The sequence below is a fragment of the Corvus kubaryi genome, unplaced genomic scaffold (genome assembly GCF_017639235.1).
Source record: "Corvus kubaryi isolate FWS band 111438036 unplaced genomic scaffold, C.kubaryi_AGA036_p1.0 78, whole genome shotgun sequence".
In the NCBI taxonomy this organism is placed as follows: domain Eukaryota; kingdom Metazoa; phylum Chordata; class Aves; order Passeriformes; family Corvidae; genus Corvus; species Corvus kubaryi.
Genome location: NW_024582065.1, coordinates 3,316,597 through 3,332,848, shown reverse-complemented (window position 1 = coordinate 3,332,848; position 16,252 = coordinate 3,316,597). Strand labels below are relative to the sequence as shown.

The following is a 16,252-nucleotide window of genomic DNA, read 5'->3' as shown; positions in this document are numbered from 1 at the left end:
TGCTCGGCGGCGGGCCCGGCGCGGCGGCGTCGCGGGAGCCCCCCGGCCCCTGCCGCGTGAAGACGGTGACGGTGTCCACGCTGCCGGTGCTCCGGGAGAACGACATCAGCTGGAGCGGCGCCCCGCCGCCCGCCGCCGCCGCCGAGTCCCGCCTGCTGCTCTTCGTCCGCAGCGAGCTGCCCGGCCGCGTCGCCGTGCAGGACGATCTGGACAACACCGAGCTGCCCTTCTTCACCCTCGGTAGGCGCCCGCGCCGCTTCCTGCCCCGTCCCGTCCCGTCCCGCCCCGCATCCCGCCCCGCCATCCCGGAGCATCCCCGAAGCATCTGACACCCGCCGTGCCGGCTCTGTGTCCGCCCTCCCCGCTCCGCGGGCAGCTGGATGTGTTTTTGGGGCTTTCTAACCCTGCCCGTGCTGCATCCTGGTTTTTGGGTGTTTTTTTTGTTTTTTTTTTTTTTTTGGCCTTTCCTGCCGGGGAGGGATTTTTTAGCAGGGCCTGAGGCTGCCGCCGCTGCCAGCCCCGGGAGGAGGAGAGCATTCCCCGGGAGGAGGAGAGCATCCCCGCGCAGGCTGGAAGTGATGGGGGCTGCCTCGTGTGCTCCAAGTTGAGCTCTGAGCCCCGAGGAGGTGCCGCCGAGCCTGGCAGAGCGGGAGGGGCTGTTTTTCTAGCCAGAGCCTGATTTTATAAATGCTTCGTGTTAATTCTCGAAGCTCGCTCTCGCTTCACGCACAACTCCAGCGCCCGGGTCTGTGCGAACGCTGCAGACTTTCCTCCGCTCTCAGCTTTGTGGGGAGGGGGATGGGAATAGAAATAATTCGGTGGCGGTACTTCGGTGTTGGTGCCGGATCCTGTTGTCTCGGATGGGGTGCCCGAGCTGCCTCTTGTCACTTTTACCCATTTCTGTGCCGTAATCAGCCAGTCCTCCAAGAGAACTGTTCCGAATGTCACCTGGGCAGTGCAGTGTTTACTCTGCCAGGTCACTGAAAGGTTTTTGTTGATCTTTGCTTTATCCATCAGCTTTCCTGTTTTTCGGCATCCAAACCCAGGATAATTTGAGTACCTGCTTAACTCGGGTCTCAGGTATCTCTTGACACACTGGGTTGTGACTTCCAGCGCATCTCTCTGTGTGCCTCAGGTGTGTCAAGGTGTGCCCATACCCAGGCTCACCGAGGGCAGCTGTCCCCAAGTCCCTTCCCATACCTCGTGGAGTGATTGCCTTTCACTGGGTGCAGTGAGCAGGGGTAGGGAAATGCCTGTCTGTGTCCCCCAGCCCTGTCATTTTACCTTGTGTGAAGCTTTGCTGTAGCAAGCACCCCTAATAAATAAGTTGGTGGTACTTCCTGAGGCTCTCGGGCTCCAGCTTTGCGGTTTCCTTAGACACGGTTGGTCAACTGCAAAAATCCGAAACAAACCAGATACTCTGCTTCCACTAACAAAAGTGACAAATCAAAGGTTTGATGCAGTAGGAATGACGTTTACCGTACAGTGGTTAAAAGTAACAAGAAGTTTCATGGTTCACTGAGTTAATTTTCAGATGAGAGTACAGTTTCTTCAGGGACTGGGTGTGAATTGCGTACTGATCTAAATATATCAGATAGCAAAGAAACCCCTCTGTGTGAGCTTAGATAATAGCTCAAGTTGGAGGAGAGAAATTTGTCTTGATAGATCAGAGGCACGATCTTGTATAGCAAATCCTATTTCTGTGAGTGCCTGCCTGTAAAGAGACCATGTCTTCATCTAAAAATTTCTTTTACTTGCCTGGCATATTGGTTATGTGTGTACTCATGAATATGAAGCATATCTTGTGTAAATCTGTGGGGGTTTTCCTGCCTCTTTATGAACAGAAGACCCCAAAACATCCCCTCCTGTTCCCCTGGACTCTCAGGCATTAGGCAGATTGGAAGATAAATGGAGGCTGTGCCCATGGTGGGATGGCTTCATCATGGTCCTGGAATTAATCAGTCTGTTGCCTCAAGAGAAGGTAAAACACTTGTCCTTCCCCAAGGTCTAGCTCATGAATTGCTGTGGATGTTCTGATATTTAAAATTTGTTGCATTTCTCCCCGTCTCCTGGTGTGGCAACTGAGTCTCGCTCACAGTTAACTCTTCTCTGGGTGAGGGCTGTGGAGGATTTCTGCTGGCTGGTTTTACCAGTGCAGGAATTAAGGCTGTAGTTTTCTGTGCCGATTTTTTTCCCCCTCCATCCTTTTCTAACTTTGTTGATGGTTGGGAACCGGAGAGCAGCTGCTGCCTCGTAATGGGCTCTTGGAGGTGAAAATCACGTTACATGCGGGAGGGCTTGGGAGTGACGTGGGGGCAGAGATTTCTCTTTGGCAGAATCTTTGCTAGTCCGTATCTTTAGCTGGTTTCTGATGACTGTATCTCTTTACGTGTGTTGCTGGACATGTTTAGTGGCTGTCTGGGCATGAGCTCAGGAGGACACGTAAGAGCTGACGTCCTGCCAGCTGCAAATGTGTTGAGGACTCCTGAATGTCTTGGAGTGCAGATCTTGCTGTGAGCAGAGATCACTTTCTGGCCTCAGCAGGGCAAGGATGGGGCAGGATGACCTCCTAAAGCACACAGCTCAGGACAGCCATCCTGACTGGCAGCCTGGAGGGGTTTTTGAAAGGAGAAAAAGATTAAAATAAGAAAAGGAACCATTAAGCTGGCAGAGCTGAGTCCTGGTGCTGATACTACTGACTCTGAAGTGAAGTAAGTTGAGAAAAAATTGAGGCCACTCCATTCTGCAAGGCTCAAAAGTCTCTCCAGGCCAGGAGGCAGGAAAGAAAACATTGCCTTGCTAGGTGGCAATGAGTTTAAGCAGCCAGGGCTGTACTTCTGGGTCTGCTCAGCAACTCCCAGCTCAGTAAGTCTCCCAGCGTTGCAGTGGTTCCTGTGCATCTCCTCACTCCTTGGCATTTAAAGGAGGGTGGGCGATCTGTAGCTAAAGGCTGGCAGGTGCCAGAGCCTTGTCTGCAGCGGTGAGAAACTTAAAGTCGTGGAATCATGTAGCTTGGAAAAGATCTTTAAGATCCTCAAGTCTAACTGTAAACCTAACGCTGCCAAGTCCACCACTAAACCATGTCCTGAAGTGCCAGAGCCTCCGGATAGATGCTCTGAGTAGGTGCTGGTACAAAGCACATGGAGTGCTCCGTGTCCCTTTTCTTTAAAGGATTCTCCCTTCTAGGGAGGAAACAACTTTATCTGTTCTTGACAATATAAGATTTTATTCTCTTAAGTGCATAAAGCGAGGGCTTCCAGTGTAGCATCCCTGCCTGCGGGGCTGCCTGGTCTGCAGGAGCCACTGCATGGCTGAGATAGGGGAGAAATCAGCACTAGGAAACATCCACACAGCCGGCCCTGGGCCCATGGCATGCTGGCAACATCGGGAGCAGCAGCAACAGGAGCAGCAGCAACAGGAGCAGCAGCAGCAGCAGCCACTCGTGGAAGGCAGGAGCCCACTAGGGGGTGGTGGGTACCCGGGGATGCTCCACAGCAGCTCCTGCTCTCTGGGGGTGCCCGGGGATGCTGGACAGCAGCTCCTGCTCTGTGTGCCCAGGGGGTTCCAGGGATGCTGGACAGCAGCTCCTGCTCTGTGTGCCCAGGGGGTTCCAGGGATGCTGGACAGCAGCTCCTGCTCTGTGTGCCCAGGGGGTTCCAGGGATGCTGGACAGCAGCTCCTGCTCTGTGTGCCTCAGTGGGCACCCAGCACCTGCAGGGAGGTGGGGAGCCCAGGGTGGGGATGGCTTCGTCCTCTCCCAGCAAAGGTAGAAAACTTTGATTCCTTGTGCATCCCTCCGGGACTGCAGTGGGGACCTGCTGCTGAAACACCCCCTGGCAGCTCCCTGTGCTCGGTGTCCCTCCTCCAGTGGGGTGTCACAGCTTCTGTATTTCCTACGCCTCAGTTTATTTTTTGCCTCTTGCGTTGGAGACAAGAAGGATGCTGCTCCCACTACCCCCCAGTTATGTTACTATAAAATTACTCAGCAAAGCCCAGTGGTGGCAGGAAATGACAAATGTAACTGCCACCAGTGCATTATGAATTGCTGTGCCTCCCTTTTCCTGAAAAAGCATCCTGCCCTTTCCTTAACCTTGGATACAACTGATGCTTTGTGGCTTTTTTCCCCCCCTCTAATTCTCCTACAGTTACTCTGGCAAACGGTGCAGCCTATCATTGACTTTATCCCTGCACAGCGAGGTCTCTCTAAGGTATGGATCTTGATTCAGTCAGCAGCCATGTGTTCCCTACAGAAGCTGCTCCACCACGGTGTAGCCTGCTCCAAGTGCAGTTCAGGGAATGAGGCAGTTTGCTTCCGAGCTAATTTAGATGAGCTCTGTCTATGTGTGAGCAGATTTATATAGAGGAGAGAGAAGGGAAGAGGCAGACAGATTTTCACCACTGCTCTTACCCTGTAGTGGCTTACATAAGAACAGTTTACTACACACTTCTCATAAATGGCTTTAATGGATGCTGTTTGACGGTGTCTGTAGCGCTTTGCGGTGCTTTGTTTTGGTGGTTGTCACAAAACAGGCTCCTGTGTCTGCATTCCCGGTGTCCCCCTGTGGCCCCTGTGTGTGGCTGATTGATGACTGTCCCCTGCTCTTCCCTCTCCTCAGCAGTTCAGTGCCACTTCTTTTATCTTCTTTCTTAACTTTTCCTGAAGTCATCTTATAACTTGGATTTCTCTTTAGGGTAGGAGTGTTGAGTCTTGAAGGGACGCCTGGACGTGGCACTCAGTGCTCTGGGCTGGGTGACAAGGTGGTGGGGATCAGTCACAGGTTGGACTCAATTATCTTGGAGGCCTTTTCCAATCTTAATCATTCTGAGTTTCTATTAATACATTAAAATAAGGGAAAGCACTCAGTTCCCTATGGGCTGATTGTATTTATTGCTGTTCCTAGAAATGCTTGAGCAGGGTTTTGCCACCCTCATTTTGGTCACCAACTCCTGTTTGTGCAGACCGTGTGGGGAGGCTGAAGGGTCACCCGGGGAGTGTGGCTGTGACTGGAGCTTACTGATGCTGCTGTTCAGAGGTGCCATTCTCTGCTCTGAGTTGGCCCATGGGGTCTGGAGCAGTGTGGGTGCAGAGAGTGTGCCCAGTGTGAGGCTCCATCGTCAGGGCTTGGCATCTAAAAATGGGGTCGTCTCTGCAGAACAGCTGATGAGCAAAGTCTGGTTCTGCACCTCCCTTTGCATTAACTGCCTCCTGCCAGGCTTGAGATGCCCAGAGTATCAGCCCAGAGTTTTGGTTAATCAGGTGTTGGGGTTTTTATTTTTTGCAATCTATATTGTTTCTGTTCGCCAGCTAACCCAATGGGTAAAGAGTCATCCTTCCACCAGGCGAGTGGAGGGAGTCTGATCTCAGTGAGATGGTGGGGTGAGGATGAGACAGGCTGGTGGGCTCCCTGGGACAGGGACAGGGGCAGATGTAGACCTGGCAGCGGGGCTGCTTCCCTGCCCCTCCACTCCCATCCACAGCTGTGTGTGGTCCGGGGTCTGGGCCAGGTCCCTGGTGGTGGAGGCTGCCTGGGGAGGGTGTAGGAAAGAGGAAAACCTTCTGGTAGGAATTTCTTCCCCTCCTTGTATTACTGTGTGATTAGTCCAGCTTTCCAAGGTGTTGGATTTTATAGCTGGGAAGAGAAGGAGGGAGAGCCCAGCTCAGGGTAGGGTTGTACTGGTGATGTGGATGCTGAGCTGCTGGTCTGCAAGCACTGTAACCCCCAGAAAGGCTGTAGGCACAAAATGCCCAGGAGAAGGGGTCAGTCCTGGGGCCATCACTTCCCTCCCCAAAGGCGAGGTTGAACATGGCTTGTCCAGCATGGTGGGGTGTGGATTTGACAGGGATTTTGCTTCATCTCAGGTATTTTCTGGGCTGAATATCCCGGTTAAAGTTGAAGATTTGTAGCTGAGTGCAGGCTGTGCTCGGGGAGCTGCTGCTTTCCAAGAGTACCCACATTGACCAGCTAGTGGCAACAGAAGATTAACTATGGAGGGAGAGAGGAGCTGCTTGCTGCAGCTGAGCTGCCACGGGAGGAGGCTGGTGGCTGGGGTTCCCTCTGCTCCCCCTTCCTCCCAGCTGATTTTCCGTGATGCCTGGGTGCCAGAGGCTTTTGTTGCTCTTTTTCTGGAAGAAATAATGAGTTTTTTATTCCAAATTATGCAGACAGTGTGCCTTCCTCCGTGGGGAATGGGGTGGTGAGTGACCTCTGAGTGCCACCATGCAGATGGATGTTACCTCGAAAACTTGCTGCCTGTTCCCTCCTAAGCCCTCCAAGTGTGAAACTCAGCTGCATGATGGACAAGCCTTTGTGCTGCCTCGGTGACACGGTGCTGATGTGTGGTGTTGGCTGGCTGTGAAATAGGGCTGAGCCCTTGGGCTTTCCTGGTGTGACACGAGCTCAGGCACGGGACTGGCTGGGACAAGGGGAGGGCAGGTTGATGCTGCATACGGGAATGATGAGGTGTTGATCTTACGCTCCTTTGACATATGTTTGCAGGTGCAGGTGGCTTGAGAAACACCTGCCATCACACCAAAATGCCACGTAGAGTGTGGGGCAGGCTGGGGTTGGAGCTGAAAGAAAAGAAGATGCCTCGTTTGATGCCTTTCTTCATCTTTAATGTCCACAGCACAGCCCATGCCCAAGTGTCCTCCCCCTGTAGCAACCATATGGGATGGGGAATGATGAACCTTGGCCTGTGTTCCCATGCTGCTCCCCAGTCCTGCCCCATCACTACCTGTGGGGTGCGTGATGGCATTGAGCACAGATGGTTCGTGTGCATAACCAGCTTAAGAAATGGGGCCACTTAAAAGAACTGAATGCTTGTGCTGCTGCTCGGGTCTCAGCTAATGCAGTTAAGGTTTCCAGTGTCCAGACAGTATGGAGACACTTAATGGTATTGAAGAAGCAGAATGGCATGCAGAGGGGACGAGCAGTGATCTTGGCTGCCTGCATCTGCACTGGCTGGGTGAGTCTTTCTGGTTGTCTCCTGGGAAGGAGGAAACTGGGGAAAAAAATCGCGGAGTAAATGTTTTGGGCCATTGTTCCCTTTGGGCACCTTCCCTGCTTGCCCTGCAGGAAGCAGTGCTCTTGAATGCTTCCAGAGTCCTGCTGCAGGTCAGGGGGGAAGAAGGGATTCCTTTCAGGGGGAGGTTGGGCTGTGACTGCCTGTGGGAAGGTGGGGCAGACAAGATTTGGAGCCAGAGCTCTGCCTGTGGGTGGAGGTGGCTGGTGGGGAGGGGGAAGAAGCACCAGTTCCCTCTATGTCGCGTTACCTGTCCCCCACCAGCCCTGCACTCCGTTCTCTGTGCATCCACCTCTCCTGTCTTAGTGCAAGACAAAGTCTGTAGGAAACCTCGACTGGCTTTGGAAGCAGTAGCAATAGGGGAGAAATTTTCCATTAGCAGCATCAGCAGTATAAGAGATTTTTCCCAGTCACCTGGTAACTGCTGTGTTTAGGAAGATTACTGAGCTGATGGTGCTGCTCCCAGGCATATGCACGGGAGTGATCCTGTTAGGAGAGGGAGGCAAGGGCTGGTATGGATGGCCACACACGGGGAGATGGGCTGGTAAAGGTCAGCTGTGCAGGGAGAGAGGCCCCTGGGGCCGGGCACCTCCTGTGCTCCATCATCTGCTCCTCCAGAGCAGGGGAATGGCACAGAAATGGCACTGCCAGCTGCACTCAGGGGTGCAGGGGTGCAGAGAGCGGGGCTCCCCAGGGCTGGGCGCTTGCACATCCTCGAGTGGAGGAGGGAAGGTCTGGCTCCAGCCTGATTTGGGGCCAGGCTGGGCGTTCTGGGGCATGATGGCTCTCTTTCTGTGGGATGGGATGTGCCTGCCAAGGGGCACTGCCCTGCCTCTGCTGTGCACTTGCTACAGAGGTGAGCCCACCCTCCCACAGCCACAGGTCTGTATGATTGGGGTGCAGGTTCTGGGCACCCCAGCTTCGCTCCCAGTCATGACCCTGCTCACCAGAGCTCAGCTGTGCTGGTGTCTTTGAGGCTTTGATTGTTTTTCCTTTTTACCCTCCCTTTTCTCTCTCTAGGGCAGCGGGGTGGCCTCGCCTGTGGCTGGATTGCTGCCCTGGCTGAGCTGTGCCAGCTGGGCTCCCTGGCCAGCCCCAGGGCTCCTGGCTGCCCAGGCACTTGCCTAACACGAGCTGGCATTCCCGAGTGTGCCTGTGGCTGCGCAGCCAGGGGTGTGTCTGTCCCAGGGCCGTTCACAGCCTGGATCCTTCCCTTGCTGCTCCCTATGGCTCTCCAGCAACCGGCGTTCCAGGGAGCACAGCACATCCCTAAACTGTGGGATCAAGTGACACGATTTAGGAGTTGGCAACAGTGTAGGAATTTTTTCGTTGCCTCTAGCCAACATCAGCTTCCTGGTGCAGTGCTCCTGTGCTGGGATGGGGAACACGGGGTGGTCTGTGTGTGCGAGCAGGCACGGGGGGCTGGAGCAGAGAGTGTTCCCTGCAGCCCTGGACCAGGCTCTGCTGCTCATCCACCCTGGCCAGAAAAGCCTCTCCCTCAGCTCACTCTTGCTGTGGATGTTGCTTTTGCTACCAGGGGACCTGATGAGGTAAAACTTGGTGCCACTGACCTGATGAATTCCTCGTGCAGGTGCACCCAGCGCGAGGTCTGCTCTTCCAGACAGCTCAGATGGGCTTCCCAGGATGATGGGGCTCCCACGGCAGGTGCTGCCAGTTGTTCCCACCTCACTCTGTTACTCAGCCCTGCCTTGCCCAGGCTGCTCCGTGGGGTGGAGGCTGATGGAAACCCTTCACCTTGGCTTGCTGGGCCTGAGCAGTCACCTGTGTGGTGGGTTCAGCTTGGGTTGGGGCCCTGGAGAGCTTTGGGGCTTATTGGGACATCCTGATATGTCCCTTTTCCTTCTACCCCCATCACACTTCTTCCGTGTCCTTTGAACCTCTCATCTGTTTAAATTAGAGGGGTTTAAACTCTTTTTCCCTGCCCTGCCCAGGGAATTCCTCCCAGCCTTCTTGTTGGAATCATGCTCCTTGTAATATCTGTAATATCCTGGGAAATCTGGCCAGAAAGGGGTGCCCAGGCAGAGCAATATGTTGGGCAGGTGATCCAAAAGGATCTGTATTCCCCACCCTCCCTTCCATGCCATCCAAACTGGACAGCCCACGGTCAAGCTGTGTCCACAGCAAACATCTCCCATTATCTTTGGTCTGGAGCAAATGTTCAGGGTGGGCAGCTCAGGGTCTTTAAGGGGATACCAGTGCTGGGCACCACTTACTTAAGGTTGGCTCAACTGATGGAGCCTCCTGGCCCTTACTGGGGATGGGTGGGTGGGACAGGAGGCTGTGAAGAAGGGATGCTGTAGACGAGCCAGTCACAGCAGTGGCATTTTGGGGAGCTGACAGGTATATTTATTTGGGAGTCAGACATGTTGCAGGCTGAAAGCACATGCAGCAGAGGTGACGTCGGCCTTATCTGTGCAGGCAGGTCCTCGCCCGCTGTCGATGGCAGGGCGGTGGCTGCTCTGGCTGCCGTGTTCCCATCAGGGGCTTTGGCATTTTTCCTCCCCCACAGAAGGGAGGCAGGGCTGCAGGGGTGCATTTGTCACCTGAAGAGCCTCCGGGCTTCGGCTGAACTTTGTGTTCCAGCAATAAAGCCATGCTAGGAAATGTGTGCTGTAACAAAGCCCATGGATATAATACATCCGTATCATACTGTACCTTTCATCTTGAAGGATTCCCAAGGAGCTTTACAAACTCGGTGTGCTGCAGCCTGCCAGGGTGACTGAATGTTATCAGGAGCAGCGGAAGTCTAATCTCGGTGGTAGTATTTCCCCCCCTTGCAGGGGGAACTTTATGAAGTCTGGTCTCAGAGTAGCGCTGCCATGGTGTTTTCCTCTAAGCCCGAGCTTCTCAGGAGAAACAGGCAAACCGTGTAGCTGTTTGTTATGCAAAACCACCAAAGAAATATTTTTCCTGGGGCAGTAGGAGTGGGTGGGAATTACTTTCACACAGCTTCAGCAGCTTTGCATCTTGACAGAAGAGGCATTCGCAGGGGAATGTGCCCTCTGTGCAGCCCCAGAGAGGGGATGATAAAGTTTAAACGCTTGAGGAATTGCTTCTGGGCATTAGCAGGGTGGTTAGAGTTCAGCTGGCAGGACAGTTCTTGGGAGGGATACTCTGAATGTCTGCCTAAAATACTTGGTGTGTGAGTCTTTTGTCACCTAATGTCCCCTTCTGTCTCTGCAGTCAGTCCCCGAGCCAGCTGATGGCTCAGGTCCACATCCTGCAGCCTTTGCTAACATCTGGGCTTGGTAACATCTGTCTGTGGGGTGGGAGCACGGAAGGGTGATGCCTCCATCACCCTTGCTGGTCTCCACCTCCAGCTGGGTGTATTTTCACTGCTCTTTACTTACCTGGAGCTGTAGGAGGCATCTGAAGGTGCTGTCAGTGGTGACAGAGCCTAAAAATCAAAACTGAACACAGGATCAGGGGCACCAAGCGAAGCTGTTGTCAGAGGCATATGCTTGAAGCACGGCGGGTAGCTGGAATCTATTTTGGTTTGGAGTGGTACACATTTAGCCTGTTTTGTTTAGCAGTTTGTTTATGGGATGTATTTTCCCATTCTGTGTAGCTCCCCAAATGTGTGCTATAAACAAACTGTAAAATCAAAAGCAGCCTCTACGTGTTCCCATCAAACGCATCACAGGAGAGGCAGGGTGCGTGGTGCCTGCCAGCCTCGGGTCCCCGCTTCAGGAGGAGACAACACACCAGTGAGGGAGGTTATTCCATCAGGTTTGAGTATGGGAGTTGCTGTGGGCACTGCTGGGATGGAGCAGGGATATCTCAGAAGCACACCAGCCCTTTTCCATTTGCTCTTGCTCCAAACCTTCCCAAGCTCATCCCCGAGGAGTGCAGGTGTTGCCTCCTGCTGCTCCTTTAGCTTTGCTTCCTTCCCTGAGCCCCATGGAGGCGGTTCCTCAGGCCACCAGGAATGGGATGTGCTGTTGCCAGCATCATTCACACATCCTTGACGTTAAGAACCTCCAAAACTGATCAAATTTCAAACAGGCATTAGAGGTTTGTGGCTGTTCTTACTGTAGCCATTGCAGTCGCATGCCTTGTACTGAATCAAAAACTGTGTGTTTCTTGCTTTAATTTTCCTGAGCGTGATCAGAAGGGCTGGAAGTGCACTAATGGAACAGCAACAGCCTTGCCTTTCAACGCAATTCCAGAAGCCAGAGCTGCTTGAAGACACAAACTCCACTGCATTGCTTTACATCTTACAGCCCTTGCCGTTTCCTCCTCTCGTGTTCGCCGCTCTCCCAGCCCAGCAGCGCAGTTGTCCTCTCTGTGTTCCTGGCTTCTGCTGCGTCGCAGGAGGAAATCCATTATCTGGGGGAATGGCAGCTGGGAGGGAGGTTGGGGACGCTGCCTGTAGGGGCTGCTCGCAGCCAGCTCGGGGTCTTGCCAGAGCAGCAGTTTGCACGGCAGACACGCCGCTCCTCGTTGTACTCGATTTTATTCTGCTTTTGTAGCAGCTGCCTTTGCTGCTTGGCTGACAAGCTGTTCCTTAACGTGCCGTGGCCCAGCGGTGCTTAGGGACAGGGACAGGAGCTGGAGTTTGGGCAGGATGGGGGCTCCATCCATGAGGTGGGGGGATGCTGCTGACCTCAGGGATTCTGCCAAGCTTGGATTCTGCTCCCCAGGAGTGCTGCCGAAATCCCGTGTGCTGCCCAAAACTGTGTGGGCTCAGGGAAGTTTCCTCTGCTGCCTAGGCTTGCTTTTTAAAGACTGTTGTAAAACCTTTTCCCTCCTTGGTGATAAAGGGTTTTACAGTGTGTTGCAATGAGCCACTTAAAGGCAAAACAGGAGGAAAAAATCCTGTTTGCAACACTCCTCCCAGCTGAGCTGCCGTGGTGTGAGATATGGGGTGTTTGTAGGGGATGCTCCCAGAAAGTTGAGCCTCGTGAGAGCCTGTTCTTTGCTAAACAATCCATTGGTGTTTCTCCTGTGGCATCGCCCACCTGAATTTCCTCCCCAAAATCGTGTTTCCCACTGCTCAAAGGCTTCTCTGGTTTGAGGACTGGCTTTAAGTCATGTAAACCCGAAATTTTAGTAGACTGCAGTCTCCAAAGCCTCTCTCCAGCAGAAATGGTGCAAATTTATCCATGGATATCTTGCCCACAGCTAAAGCAGGTCTGGGTCACCTCCAGGGCAGGGCATTCCAAAGCAGCCCTTGTCCTGCAGCCCTGCTCTCCAGGGCCCTGTTGTGGGACAGCAGCTCCGTGCCCCAGGAAGCAGAGGGGTTTGGGCTGGCAGTGAAGGTGATGTTTTTGCTGTGGTTCAAAAGGCAAGGGCATTTCTGCGGATTCGGGCCGTGGGTTTTAATTGCTGGTTGTTTTGATCATCTCCCTACTAAACTGCTCTGGATGTGCCTACGGGCAAACAAGAAGGTGTTAATGTTGATATTCTGCTCCTTTTGCTGTTGTTGGGTGGGGGAAAGAATTTAGATTGCAGGAGAGCTGCAAGGGGTTGGAACGGTGCTTCTCTCAGCCGTGGCAGCTGGAGGGAGCTGAGGGAGCTGAGAGGAGACCAGCGCTGGACCTGGCCGGGAGCTGCAGCCTCGGGCTGCCTGCTGATGGCTGCGCAGCTTCCCCGCTCTTCTCCACGCTCTCCTTCTTCCAACTCTCTGCAGATATTTGCAGTAGTTAGGGGACTGCCCAGGGACATTTTTATTTGTGGCATGAACTGAATTAGAGGGAAAGGTTGGGCCGGGAGAGTGGTCTCAGAGTGGGCAGCAAGATCTACCTTGTCCGGCAGTCTCTGCTGTGGTGGCAGAAGGTGAGGAACAGGCACAGCTCTCTGGAGCACCCCTGGAGCTGTTCCTTATGCTGTGGCCTCAAGAGCTGGGATTTGGGCAGGGTGGAGGCTCCGTGAGCTGGAGGTGCTGCCGTCCTCAGGGATGCTGCTGGCCTTTGGTTGCTCCTGCGTTCCTGCTGCAATAATGCCTGTCCTGACTGAGCTGAAAGGGTCCTGCAGCAGCTCCTGAGGGGCTCCTGCATCTCCCCCCTGCATCTCCCTGGCGCCGGCCTCTCTGGGAAGCCCCTCTGATCCCTGGGGTGCTGCACTGTGCCCACACAGATGGGATGCAGTCAGGGAAGAGGGAGGTTTTCCTTTGAGGTCTGAGGGATGTGCTGAGTGCTGACCAGGGGCCGGCGCAGAGGGAAGGATGCCTCTGTTAATTAGCACGAGATGAAAGGAAAACTTGTCTTTATTCAAAGAGCAGCTTGTTCCAGTTTCATCGCAGTCCCTCAGTTCTGAGCTTTAAAGTTCGGTGAATGTGTGAACAATAAGTTTGGGAAGATTTTGAAGCCAGAATGGCAGCATTGTTATGAAAATGCTGAAGGGGAGTTGTGACACTGTTTTGAAGATGAAAGTGTTTTTACAATCTTAAACTGACACATTTTTATAAGAAAAAGAAAAGAAAAAGAAAGTTCTCGTGAAAGACAGCTCTCAACAAGACTTTCCCTGGCCACAATCAAATGGGACTGAAGGCACTTGGAGGTGGCTGTCACATTGGTGACCCCGTGTCCAGCATGGAGGGGTGGTTTTTATTGGTGTTACTGGTGTGTGTTGGGCAGTGTTGGGCTGGGGGGTGGAGGCTGGTGTGACACACTGCTGGCACGGGAGGGAACGGCCTGGGGTGTCTGGGGATGTGCAGCAGCTTGGGCTCCATCCAGTGACTGGCTCCCCATGCCACTGTTGCACCTTGCCAGCTGGAGCTGCAGTCCCAGCCTAACCCAGCCTCCCTCTCACTGCTGCCTGAGCTGAGCAACCTCTAGGAAGCATAAAATGGCCTGAGTTGGAAGGGACCTTAGAGATCATCTCTTTCCAGTCCCCCTGCCCATGGAGGTGGCATACCAGAAGGTGCCCAGGGTGCCTGAGGCAGCTGTTCTGAGCCCACCTCCCCTTTGCCAGCTGCCTGCAGTTCCTCTTGTCAGGGTTAGCAAATGGCAGCATTGGTCACACACTGACCACTTTTTCTTGGGATTTTCATGAGCACTTGAATGCAGCAGCTTGTTGCGATGTGTTTTTTTTTATTCCCATAAAGCTCTAGTTTCCATTACAGTCCCTTGGACACCCAGGGGCCTCTGAGTGGGTGCCCTGTAATTAAAAGCAATCTACTGCCATGTCTGAGGGGGCTGTGTGAGCTACGGGGCCGTGAGCCGTGGTCTCCTGCAGCAGAGCTGTCAGGCAGTTCCTTCCTTAGAAAAGAGACACCAAAAATTCCTCTTCCGCCCCCAGCTTTGTCTTCCTGCCAGCCCTGAATTCCAGGTTTATTTCAGGGTCTTTTCTTTTGGGCTTGGGTAGGTGCAGAGCATGTATTTTTTGCCATGTGAGTCTGACAAGCCCTTGGGGAGGATGAGTGGGTGTCTTGAAGTGTAAGGGAGAAACTTGGCAAGTGCTTCAGCTCCAGGATCTCTTTGCGTTTTTGGCTGCATCTCCTTTTAATCCTGCTGCTCTTAAACTTTTCTGAACCAGCAAAGTCATCCCCAGCAGCGCTGCCATCCAGGAATAGCTCTGCTCCCATTCCTCGAAGGTCAGGTCACAGGGACCGCCTGGGTCGGGGCTTCTCTCAACGGTGCCAGCCACTGCGTGCTGCTGGATGGGGCAGTCCTGGACTTCCCCAGCACTCCCAAATCTGTGGATGGGGATGGTCTTACCTCCTCTACATCATGGAGAGGGCTCCTCTGCTCTTGGAGGTGGGCAGGAAGGTGCTTGGAGCCGGTTGCTGTACGTTGGATGTGTGTGCCATGCTTGTGTGATTCCCCAAAGGAGATGCTCTCCTGAGCCTCTTTGGGTGATGTATTTCTTGCTGTGTGTTGTTCCATGCGCCCAGCTTGGTTCCTGGCCTTGTCTATGGGATTTGGGATCCAGTTTTCAGGAGGTGAAAGCAATCACTTAACTGTGCTGGAGACTGGGGCAAAGAGCTTCCCTCCGAGATCTTTCCTGTGCTGCGGTTAAAGGAAGCACCCGGGAGTGTGCGGATTCATCTGGTGGAAAATCCAGCGCTTCTGGGTCATTCTGGGATTCTCCTCTTGGCTTTGCTATTTACTCATGAAATGACTTTGACCGAGTGAGCACAGCTCCTGTACCTCACTGTTTGCTGGAGCCTGGAGGGGCTCCCATTTTGCATTACTGAGATGGTGTGAAATTCCCATGTGGAGGTGGGAGGGAGGGACAGACCCTCTTGGCTCCCTTCCTGCCACGCTGCCTGCAGACTGGTGGTGCAGAGGGCTGAGGAGAGGAGATCAGGGGAAGTGCAGAGCCAGAAGTAAAAGAAATGGGTGAGTGGACTCAGCAGACCAGGATCTGCTGCTTCTCTGAGCTGGGGAAGCTCCTTGCCCCATGCACTTCTCCATCCAACAGCTCTTCCCATGGCTCAGCAAGTGGCTGGACAGCAGCACGTGGCTGTGTCTGCCCATGGCTGTCCCGTGAGGAGATGGGGTTTTCTCCCTGCTTTAATGTGCTAGAAATGATCTGTGTGGTTGAAAGCTCCCCCACGTGCTCCCGCATCCCCTGATCTCTGCGAGACAGTGACAGCTCCTCTAATTAGGCAGCTGAGGAGGTAACCTTAGCAACTCCACACTGCTGCTGGGGACCAGCTTGGAAACACCTTGAGATGGTGTGTGTGGTGTTCAGATGGGCTCTCACAGGACAGCAGAGCTCGGGATGCCTGCATGCCATCGTCCCTCCCCGGGAGTGCTCCCGTGGCTGCTGGTGCTTGTCACAGAGAGCAGGAGCTGGCACAGGTGGAGGCACTGTTGTCCCTTCACTGCTTGCTCTGTTCTTGTTGATGCACAGGCCTGGCATTCTACCTGCCACAGCTCCAGGGAGAAGTACTGGTGCAGTACTGGGAGGGAACTGGTGCAGAAGAAGGTGCTGAGCCTACTGCTGCACTGTTGTAACTGCTGCTGCAGGGAGTGGGGTCTTGGAGCTGCATCAGGAGGAGCTCTGGACCTGCAGGAGGGCAGGAGCCTGTGGGGCATGCCCTTGGATAGTCCCTCTCCTTAGTTTGCAGGCGGAGGGAGCTGATGGCGTGGCAGCAGAGCAGTGCTGGGGCTTGGAGGGTGCTTGTGAGTGTCCTGTGCCCTGGGAGCTGAGAGCATGGATGTGCCACAGCATCCCCGTCCCAATGCAGCATCCCCATCCCTCATCCTGCTCCCCTTCCCTCATCCTGCTCCCCATCCCTCATCCTGCTCCCCATCCC

At 53.9% G+C, this 16,252-nt stretch overlaps 1 protein-coding gene across 1 annotated transcript in view; it reads left to right on the top strand.

Moving 5' to 3' along the window:
* Nucleotides 1–2: 2 nt before the first annotated feature.
* The window catches only part of ASTN2 (astrotactin 2), a gene marked incomplete at its 5' end in the record, with an annotated part of 241,726 nt that continues 225,476 nt past the window's right edge, over nt 3–16,252 (top strand). The window contains one exon of the mRNA XM_042052782.1: nt 3–240. Within this exon, the coding sequence (XP_041908716.1) occupies nt 3–240 (238 nt within the window). The remainder of the gene's footprint in view (nt 241–16,252) is intronic.